We start from the raw sequence: 11909 nt of genomic DNA, 5'->3' as shown, positions 1-11909 counted from the left end.
TGTCCTTGAAAAGCTAGCGAAAAATTAAGAACTTTTCTTTAGATATTGAATGGTTTCGATGAACGGATTAGAAGTTATAGTCAATTGAATTTTTGTATTATTATTAAAAATGATTATTATTATCATCGTTACTATCATCGTTATAACTTTTATCTAATTATTATTATTATTATTATTATTATTATTATTATTATTAATATTATTATTATTATTATTATTATTATTATTATTATTATTATTATTATTATTATTATTATTATTATTATTATTATTATTATTATTATTATTATTATCTTTATCAATAAAAAGTGTTAACATTAAAAATTGTTATTTTTATTACTATTATTATCGTATTTATCGTTAAAATTATAATTAGTATTGTTATTATTATTATCATTAAAATAGTTATAATTAGTATTATCATTAATATATTCATAATATTTATTATCATTAGTATTATTATGATTAAAACTTATATTAGTAACACTTAATTATTATGATTTCTATTATTATCATTAATATGAAAACAATATAAAAGACGATTAAAAGCTATTAAAGAATCAATTAATAAATAATGAGTATGAGTATCATGATGAAATTTAAAAATTGTAAGATAATGATTTAGATAAAATTATCGTTCTTATTATTATTTTTTATCATTACTATTATTATTAAAAGTATCGTTATATTAAAACTATTATTTTAACAAAAATTACCATTTTAATAGAAATATCATTGTTACTATAAAATATCATTATTATTATCATTTTAAATAGAATTATTATTTTAAAAGATAATATTAAAAAGTATCATAAATATTAATGTTATCATAATTAGAATTATTATTTTATTTTAGTAATTATAAATATTGATATTTTAATTAATAGAATAATAATAATTATTATTACAAAATAATGCAACTTTTACTTACTATTATTATAGATATTATTTTATCAAATACATATGAGATACAAACATATTTTTACTACATATAATAAAATTTTTTTAATAATACCTATCATATTATCTTTATGATATTAAATGAACTTTATAAATTTTATTACTTAAGATATATAAAAATATATTTTTTATAAAGTTTTATTTATTAATAAATGAATTATATTATTTACTCTAATAAATCTTTTAAAAGATATTTAAAATATAAAACGACGATATTTAAACTATATATTAATCATGTATAGATTTTGGAAATCATTTTGAGTCAAATTGACTTTTGTTAATTTTTGCATATTAGTCTCGAGCATTAGGAATGTGGTAGACTATGACTTGACCTTAATTGTTAGAAAATATTGACCAACATATAAATATATATAATTAATTTAGGTTCGTGAATCCGATGCCAACCTTGCACTTGTTCAATGACGTTGTATGTATTTTTACTACGAAATACAATAAGTGAGTTTCATTACTCCCTTTTAAATACTTTTGCAATATATATTTTTGGGACTGAGAATACATGCGCTACTTTTATAAATGTTTTACGAAATAGACACAAGTAATCAAAACTACATTATATGGTTGAATGATCGAAGCCGAATATGCCTCTTTTTGCTTGGTAGCCTAAGAATTAGTAAACCAGTCTACTAATTGACGCGAATCCTTAAGATAGATCTATTGGGCCTAACGAACCCCATCCAAAGTACCGGATGCTTTAGTACTTCGATGTTGTTTTTATCATGTCCGAAGGATTTCCCGGAATAATAGGGGATATTCTTATATGCATCTTGTTAATGTCGGTTACCAGGTGTTCAATCCATATGAATGATATTTTTGTCTCTATGCATGAGACGTATATTTATGAGAACTGAATATGAAAATCTTGTGGTCTATTAAAATGATGAAAATGAATATTTATGATAAACTAATGAACTCACCAACCTTTTGGTTGACACTTTAAAGAAAGTTTATTCTCAGGTATAAAAGAAATCTTCCGCTGTGCATTTGCTCATTTTAAAGATATTACTTGGAGTCATTCATGACATATTTCAAAAGACGTTGCATTCGAGTTGTTGAGTTCATTGAGATTATTATTAAGACAATTATAGTTGGATATTTTAAGAAATGGTATGCATGCCGTCAACTCTCGATGTAATGAAAGTTTGTCTTTTAAAAATGAATGCAATGTTTGTAAAATGTATCATATAGAGGTCAAGTACCTCGCGATTTAATCGACTATTGTGAATCGTTTATAATGTATATGAACGGGTCCTTTCATATGATATGATTGCAAGTCATATATATGCATTCCAACATATTTCAAATTGACAAATATTACACCAAATTATACAAGCATATAAAAAAAGTGTACATGGCAGCCATCGTTTTCAGATGAAGTATAAATAAGATAGTCACCATATTATAATCCACAAGAAAATTGGACCACTAGGAGTTGAGATCATTATTAATATAACCACCAGTGGTATGAACCTAACTAATCCCTATGCACAAGCTGAGTAGCTGGTCTCAGCTTTTACTAGCCGGTCCTACAAATTTAATGACCACCACAGAGATGGAAGAATCCTTTTGGGTTTTGTTTATTCTAAACAGGTCAAATGTGTTTTTTTATCAAAACTGAGTAATAAAAAATGGTGGCTTAAATTGGGTTGAAGAAGCAAATAATTTCTATTTTAGCAAATAATATGTGAGAGTGTTCCTCCAACGAAGATGATTGTGAAATCATACTACACATATAATAGCATAACATACAATGAACACCCTATTTTCATCACTTATATGCAACCTTCCGTTCTACAAATCAAGTATCAACATTACATATAAAGGGATAATACTTTACTTGGAAAATGGTGGTGGAGGTTTAAAACCGAAACTAATTCACTTTGGGTTTCAATCATTAAAAGCATTTATGGTTCGTGTGGTGGCTTATCGTTGGGGGGCGTCTCAAACCGCTCCTCGGCGATTGGCATGTGGTCTAACATTGTTTTGGCAGGAAAGGCGATTGACGTTAGTGGTATTTTATTCAGCAGCTCATTTTCCAAAGTCTTGGGGAACGGGTCGGATACCTTGTTCTGGAGCGATAAATGGATCGGCAACGCAACTCTTCGGGAGCAATTTCCTCGTTTATTCAGACTTGCAGCAGACCCATCAGCATCTGTTGCTTCGATGATCAGCAGGCCTGGGGATTCTGTCTTCGTAAACTGGTCATGGACTAGGCAACCGACAGGACGAACGGCTGGAGATTTCGAAGGTATTACGGAACTGTTGTCGAACGTGGCTTTATTTGATCAGAATCGAGATGGCTGGGCATGGTCTCTTTCATCAAACAATGAGTTTACTGTTAAATGCCTTTCTTCTTTATTGGACGAAAAGTTATTAGCGATCGGGAGTGGTAACCATGAAACAATCCGCAATAATCTAATTCCGAAAAAGTCGAGATTTTCGCGTAGCGTATAATGTAAGAGTGGAGTTTGACAAAAGGGGCATTGATCTCCATAGTATTCGGTGCCCCCTATGTGATGACGGGATCGAGACAATTGATCATATCTTCGTATTTTGCAAACATACTTTGGATATTTGGACTCGGGTTTTCAATTGGTGGGGGCTTGGAAGTTTTACAAATCTAAGCCTCCATGAAATCATTAGTGGTAACTCTTCGGCTCAAATGACATCTTTCGGGCACAAAATTTGGCAAGCGACAAGTTGAGTTTGTGTTTATCTCCTTTGAAAAAACCGGAATAATTTGGTGTTTCACGGTAAAATGTGGAACCCACCGGTCGCTCTAAATGAGATTCAAGCCAAATCATTCGAATGGATATCAAATAGGACGAGAAAAAAGAAGAAGATCGAGTAGCTCGATTGGTTGAATAATCCAAGTGTTTATTTTTCTTTTTAGTTTTGTGTTGCGCCCTTTGCAACTTGTAATTGTAGTATGTTAGTTTAGTTTCATGTGGCTCTTCGTGTTTTTGTTGGGTACACATTCCCGATCGTTGTTTCTTTTCGTGCTTTTATGGAATTTGTCTTGCTTTAAAAAAAAAAAAAATATAAAGGGATAACATAAATGTCATCTTTAGACTTTTTTACTCTTCCCTCATGTAGTTTCACATTTTTTGATATCTCATTAAAAGTTTTATTTATTTTCGCTAGTCCTCTTTCAAATGGCTCAACCACACATGAAACTGTGAACTTCATATCATCAACTATCTGTAAGAGTTATAACCACCAAACACATTAGGTAAATAATAAATAAAGAAGACCATTTGACCCATTTACCAATAAATAGGTCATTTGAGTCTTGCTTTTATCGGTAACGCATCAGATGGGTTAGGCTAAAGATTGAACTAAAATGAAACTGGCAAGACTTGTGAGAATATATCTGAAGTGTATTTTAAAAACAACGTAATATATGTTAGTTTATAAATAGAATCATATTAAACACACTACTAGTAGGAAGAGATTCGGACTAATATATTTGAACCAGCTCGTTTTGACTCACAATTTCTCCGCTCCCTACAACCACGTCACAAAGTTAACACTCTGATGTATGTAACTTCATGTGCTTCTATATATCATCATAGAGGGTAAAACGTTGTTTTGCAGTTCTCTCATTGTCCTGAAATTCATCTGAAGTAACCTCATGCGCCTCTATATTTCATTATGTCTCAATACCATAACTCACAATCTTATATAGCAGTACTTAAAATACACTCTCATCCATTATATAAGTCCATTCATCATCGTGAGTGTCTGCTATGCTATTGACTTTTTATGTTGTTTTTTCAACTTTAACTTTAATATAAAAAATTTATATTTATGTTACGTTTGATGAAAATTATATAATAGATTAATATTTTAAATTTTTTTATCAATATAACTTTCATTTATAACTATTAAAATTTATGCATGTTATGTTATGTAGTATTTTAAGTATTAAAATTTATGTAGTAGTATTAAAATTATACTGTATTAATTACATACCCAACACCCCATGGACCCCTTTAAATTTATTGTGACAATCAAGTCTTTCAATCAACCAAAAAGATACAGGATCTATGAAAAATACTAATAGGACCCATTTTTTATTTTAATTTTGGAAGGTGATATTTTAATTAATAAAGGAGAAATGAAAGAAAGTAAAATAAGGCCCAATAGACAAATATCAATATAATACTACATATACACAAATCACGTTGGTTTTATCTTCCTACATTCCCCTTATAAAAAGATTGCTACATCTTTGTATATTTCAAAAGTCATAGAAACAAAGGGGAAAAAAATTAGGAAAACACTTCAATGGGTTCCAATCAAGAGAAAAAACCACATGTAGTGTGCATACCAACCCCAGTTCAAGGCCACATTAAGCCCATGTTAAAACTAGCCAAAATCCTGCATTCTAAAGGTTGCGAAATAACCTTCGTGAACACCGAATATAACCACCAGCGTCTCCTTACATCTCGTGGACCCGATGCTCTATCTGGATGTCCTTGGTTTCGTTTCAAGACGATTTTAGATGGCCTTGAAACACCACAAAACCTTAATGCCACCCAAGATGTTGTAGCTTTGGCAAGAGCACTTGAAGAAAATTGTTTAGATCCTTTTAGAAGGCTCATTACTGAAATCAATGCTTCTGATTCACCGGTAACTTGCATAGTGGCTGATGTACTTATGAGCTTCACGCTTGCTGCATCGAAAGAATTCGATATCCCCGAGTTTTTGTTATGGACAAGTGGAGCTGGTTCGTTTTTATGTTTTGATCAGTATGCTAATCTTTTGGAGACGGGACTGATGCCCCTTAAAGGTATACATTACATAAACACACTTAAATTTTATTATTTAATATAGTAGTTTCTTAGCATTAAACAAGTATTAAATTCTGAAATATATATATATATATATATATATATATATATATATATATATATATATATATATATATATATATATATATATATATTTCAGAATTTAATACTTGTTTAATGCTAAGAAACTACTATATTAAATAATAAAATTTAAGTGTGTTTATGTAAAAATATTGTGTTTATATATATATATATATATATATATATATATATATATATATATATATATATATATATATATATATATATATATATATATATATATATATGCATGATTATGTTCATATAGCTAGACCGGCCAAGAGTTTGTTACCTTCAATTTAGGCGGAAAGTAATATATCAAGATATATATGCCGAGTTATCAACATTTAATTGAGAAACTATGATTAATTATTATGTAAAAATTAAGAAACCAAGTTACATTGTAACAAACATGTCCAGTATAATATTTTTATTCGTTGATAGATAAGAGATGTATACATAAATGATCCACTGATACAAATTCGTCGTTCAAAAAAAAAAAAAAATTTTATATATATATATATATATATATATATATATATATATATATATATATATATATATATATATATATTTGAACGACGAATTTGTATCCGTGGATCATTTATTTCAACGACCCTCATCATTTGCACCCACACGTTAGAAGGAAACTCCTACCCGGGTTGCTTGGCAACTAATTGCGGGACCTGAGTTGCTTGGCAACTAATCGCAGGAAATTTGAGAGAAAACCTTCCACCCCCAGGAATTGAACCCGGATTGCTTGATAACTGGGCCCTTCCACACTGAGGCATGATACCATTGAAGCAAACGTTCGTTGGTAAATGAATACTTATATATTGTTGGAGATAAAAAAAAAAAAAAAATTTGCCGGCTTTAGTCGCTTTCATTAACTATGACTCCATCAATATGAATCTATCAATGATGAGTAATTAATGAATAAATAGATGAAAAATTTTGGTTTATTATTGGGGGCGCTCACATATAAAAATGAACTGATCATGATAAACTCATTTAGATATTGAATGTAATGTAATGTCACAACACTTTTTACTCTTCGCGAATATTTTTTGTGTGTGAAAAAATCCGAATTTGAAGATCAAAATGCTATAAACCAGTTCAACATTAAACAAAATATAGTACAAATCGACAAGTAACAAACGGTAGAAAAAAAACTAATATAAGTAAACCAAATTTAACCGCCAACAGTATAGGAAAAATTAACAAGGCTAACGCAACCTCGCTCAAGACTACATCATAAATATGAATATGACCGACTCATCATTTTAAATGCGGTGTCCAAAATCTTGAATACTTAGACACACACACACACACTCTCACACATAAAAGAGAATATGTAGTTGTGATGTACTCAACCTAACTATATAACTAGGAATAATTCGGACCGCGCGTTGTAGCGGAACATTTTAACGTCGTTTATAAAACTAATGTTATGTGAGAGTTGTTAAAAAGTTTTACAAACAAAAAGAAAAAAAAAAATGGACAAAATAAATCAAACCCAGATTTTTTTTTCTCTAACCAACTCATGAACCATTTGGTCTAAACATTCATTTGATATAACAATTTTTATTTTTATTTTTAAAGAAGTATTGTTTCGAATATAATTAGTTGATTTTATTCGTAAAATTATTTCGAGTTGTACTGTGATGACGGAGAAACCAATATGGCGGCGAAATAAAAGATAAATGGCGCCAAAAATTTGCATGTGTTTTATTTAATGAATATTATATTACAATTAAAATCAAAAGTTACATATTTGTCCCTCAAGTAAGCATTCATACTCAACTTTTACTCTAAATATATACAACTTTTACCCCTAAATAAATCTCGATTGACACTAATTTCCCCTAGTTATTACGAACATCCATTCCCTTAATATATATAAATACGACCAAATTAACAAAAATAAAATTGCATTATTTTGTTTAAAAGCTTAAATAACTCATACATCATTCTTTTTAATATTACCTTAAAGTGAAGTTAGAAGTTAAACCTTAACTTATTCTAACTTGCAAACTTTTTATCATTAAAATTCATTTAAATTTAAACAAAACTTATAAAACTAACAATATAATATTTATATTGTACTCCACCCTTTCATTTTACGAAGAAATGATGTGTAAGTTTAAAATAATACGAGTGCTCCGTATCGTTTTGTTTAAATTCAAGAACATGACAAACACATATTCTCTTTCTTAGTTCGCGCCCACAATTCCACTTTACATGTCCACTTAAAATGAAGGAAGAATTTAAAAAAAAAAAAAAATCACTACAAAAGACGATGTCAGAAGCAAAATTCAAAAAACACATACGAACTGCCGGAATGCGAAATTCATCCGACGGTACTGGCGGTAACACTCCCCAATCGACATGCGTAACCCTCTACCGCCGGAATGCTTATATTCGTCCGGCGGTATCGGCGGTACCGATTCAAATTCTTGATTTTCGTTTTTTTTACTTTACCATGTATGGTGAGTGGTCACCGCCAATACCGCCTGATGAATTTTGCATTCCGACGGTTCGTACGTCTGTTTTTGATTTTTGCTTCTTACATCGTCTTTTGTAGTAATTAATCTTTCACAAAACTACTTTAGTCAAGTTATTATAATTAAATTAAAATGAATTTATTAACTATATGTATTCCATCCGTATTATAATAATTATCCCCTATCAATAATGCATAATTTAACAAATGTTATATTTTTTTATTACTTTTTAGTTCTACCCATTTCTTTTAATCTATTTTTTTATTTTGTATATATAAAGTTGGAGTATAAAAGAAATTTATCGTATCTTTTTACAAATAGAAATTAATTTCGGACATTATAAAATAAAATATTGGACACTTAAATAAGGACGGAAGGAATATTGAAAACATAGTAGATGATGAACTCTTAATTCTTAAATATTATTTTGTGTAACATTATATTTCATCTTTCACGAAGTGTTTACTGCAAATCGTAGTAAATCGTGTAGCAAGACTTTTAAGTAAACACAAAATGACGTACCTTTTTCAATGACGAAGTTGAACCGTAAGAATTAAAGAAAGACTTTGTAGTAAACCGATATGTTTCTCGGTGATAAGATGATTGTAGTCCCTTCGTCTCAATTCAATAGTTATGTTTTTCGTTTTCTAAATGTCCTTAATTTATAGTCCACTTTCATAAATACATAAGAATAATGAGGTAAAGTTTTTTTAATATCCTTATTTTATGTTTGTAAAACAAAAATGTAAATTAAAATTAAGAGGTAAAAACTGTAAAGTAAATAAAAAATACAGACAAATGACATTCTTTTAACCTATGTATTTTTTGGTCTGTAGTAGACTACTCGTATTAAATTGAGAAAAAGTAATAAGGAGTTGAGGTGATCAGAAGGAAAGTTAAAAGTGGTGAACTATTTCTTCATTCAAGTGTAAGGTTATTTACAAAAAAATATTAACAGTCGCTAGTAAAAGAGACTCTGTGTAACAAGTGAACTAAGAGGACCATCCATGTTAAGAAAAACACAAGGAGCATCATAGTAATACTAATATGATAATACAAATTACAGGATCATCCATGTATCTTTTCTAATTTTTATAAATAAACTTGGTTGCTAATTTGAAGCTAATTTCATCATGTATTTTTGGTATGTACTGTAGATCCGAGTTTTCAAGTAAATGGTTACTTGGAAACAATTATCGATAGTGTACCTACAATGAGTGGCTTACGATTAAAAGATATTCCTCCTTGGATCAGATGCATCCACCCTGGGGATGAATACTTTGTTGAGTTTTTTTGTTTGCAACTGGAGAGAGCAAAATTGGCGTCCGCTATCTTTTTCAACACGTTTCATGAACTGGATAATGACATTTTGGATGCGATATCTAAAAAGTTTGGGCCTTGTTACGGAATCGGACCTTTACAATTACTCGAGAACAAGTTAGTAGACAAAGCTATAACATCATCTATTAGATCAAACCTTTGGAAAGAAGAGACGGAATGTTTAAAATGGCTAGACTCCAAAGCACCATTGTCGGTTATTTATGTAAATTATGGTAGCATAACGGTATTGACACCTCAACAACTTGTCGAGTTTGGTTGGGGACTTGCGAAAAGTAATTATTCATTTTTATGGATAATACGTCCTGATCTGGTGATTGGTGAGTCAGAGCTGCCACCTGAGTTGTTGGAAGAGATAAGCGATAGAGGGTTGTTGGCTAGTTGGTGTCCGCAAGAACAAGTTCTAAATCACCCATCGATTGGAGGTTTCTTAACGCATGGCGGATGGAATTCGATGATGGAAAGCATTACGAGTGGTGTGCCGATGGTTTGTTGGCCCTTTTTTGGAGACCAACAACCAAATTGTTTCATGAGTTGTAATAAGTGGGGTATAGCCATGGAAATTGATAATGATGTGAAGAGAGATGAAGTTGCAAAGCAAGTTTTGGAATTGATGAAGGGAGAAAAAGGAAAGGATATGAGGAAAAATGTGATTGACTTGAAGAACAAGGCAAAGGCGGCCTGTGATATTCCTTCAGGTTCATCAATGGCTAATTTGGATAAACTGATTCACCTTATCCAAACATCATCATCATCATCATCATCATCATCATCATCATCATCAAAATGATTTTAAATGCATGTACGTGTTTGTATTATCGTATATTTACTTGTTTGGCTTTCATAAAAGTGTGGGTAGTATTATGTTTTATTTGTGTTGGATGATTGATTATATGTATTAAATTACTCTGTTTTAAAACTCCAAGCTTACATTATGAATTAATATGATAATAAATAATCTGTGATGACCACCCTCTTATTATACTTCTATCCGACTAAACCATGTCTAACCCATGAGGTTCAAGCCCACTACCGCACATAATAGAACCGGCGGAGCACTCTTATTAAGGGAAAATCAGCGCAATTATCACACCTATGATATGATTGCAAGTCAAATATAATTAATATATAACCACCACTGAGAGTTGAACCTAACTAGTCCCTATGCACAAGCTAGCTGGTCCCAACTTTTTAATAGCCGGTCCTACAAAACTGATGACCACCATAGTGGGTTTGGTTTACTCTAAACAACTCCAATGTGCTTTATCTTAAAAAATAAAAATAAAAATTTAAGTGGCATAAATAAAGGTCAAATTGGGTTGGAGAAACAAATTTCTATTTTAGCAGGAAAAAGTATATGTGATAGTTTTCCAACAAAGTAGATGATTTTTTTTTTTGGTTTAACGAGGGAACCCGCCCCGCAACACCCACATTGGAGCCCTACGGACCGGTAAACCCTCGGGTACCCGAGCCCCCAGGCTTACCCGGATCCCAGATGAAGCATCCTCTGGTGAGCTCCCTTTTTGAACGAAATAGCTTCACCAAGATTAGAACCCGGGTGGCTCCCCTCACAGGAAGTCCTGGTGGCCATCCAAGCTATGCCTAGTAGATGATTGTGATGTTATAACACACATATAGTAGCATAACATAAAATGAGCACCATATTTTCATCACTTGTACCAAAATCAACATTACCTTATGTAGCTCGATCATATCTTCTCTTCCAAAACATCAGAGGTTGCTATTAATTAATATTTTCAAAAACATGTACCATATATCGTTGATAAATATCATAAATGATATTTATTCATTCTTTCCAAAGAGGTTAATAAAAGTGTCATGTGCAATCTATGAGGTGGTTTATATCTACATCAGTAGCATGTACGTACCTCTATTGTCAGCTAGCGTATAGTTAATATCCAGTAAGATTATCAAACGATTTTGATAGTAAGCAGTATCATATTCTCAGGATCATCCATCTCATAATCCATCTTCTTTACAGTTGTAAGGTTTTTTTTTTTTTTTTTTTTTTTTTTTTTTTTGAACAGCGATTGGGATCACCCGAGGGGGACTTTACCACCCGTTGCGATCATCTCCTGTTTCGACTATGCCGATGCAGCGATAATAACCCCGCCCCCATCGCTGCCCGGGAGGAAAACTTGAAACCGATCCAAGGGCACGGCCAAGTAAAACCCCCCTCCCCTTTACCCCC

The 11909-nt window shown here is 31.0% G+C and overlaps 1 protein-coding gene across 1 annotated transcript; it reads left to right on the top strand.

Moving 5' to 3' along the window:
- Positions 1–5243: 5243 nt before the first annotated feature.
- On the top strand, positions 5244–10547 carry LOC139873074 (7-deoxyloganetin glucosyltransferase-like). The gene is made up of 2 exons (XM_071861003.1): positions 5244–5773; positions 9517–10547. The coding sequence occupies exons 1-2, from the start codon at positions 5269–5271 to the stop codon at positions 10485–10487; spliced, it is 1476 nt and encodes a 491-aa protein (XP_071717104.1). The 5' UTR covers positions 5244–5268; the 3' UTR covers positions 10488–10547.
- The last annotated feature ends 1362 nt before the right edge of the window (positions 10548–11909 follow it).

Source organism: Rutidosis leptorrhynchoides, chromosome 10 (assembly GCF_046630445.1).
Source record: "Rutidosis leptorrhynchoides isolate AG116_Rl617_1_P2 chromosome 10, CSIRO_AGI_Rlap_v1, whole genome shotgun sequence".
Lineage (NCBI taxonomy): Eukaryota > Viridiplantae > Streptophyta > Magnoliopsida > Asterales > Asteraceae > Rutidosis > Rutidosis leptorrhynchoides.
Note: the sequence above shows the minus strand (reverse complement) of the source record. Positions and strands in the feature narration are given on the sequence as shown.

Bases quoted from the DNA above. Each gene is read 5' to 3' on its own strand.
- LOC139873074 (XM_071861003.1), top strand. From the start codon at position 5,269: ATGGGTTCCAATCAAGAGAAAAAACCACATGTAGTGTGCATACCAACC. The intron at 5,774-9,516 runs GTATACATTACA...TATGTACTGTAG, and splicing joins GGGACTGATGCCCCTTAAAG to ATCCGAGTTTTCAAGTAAAT.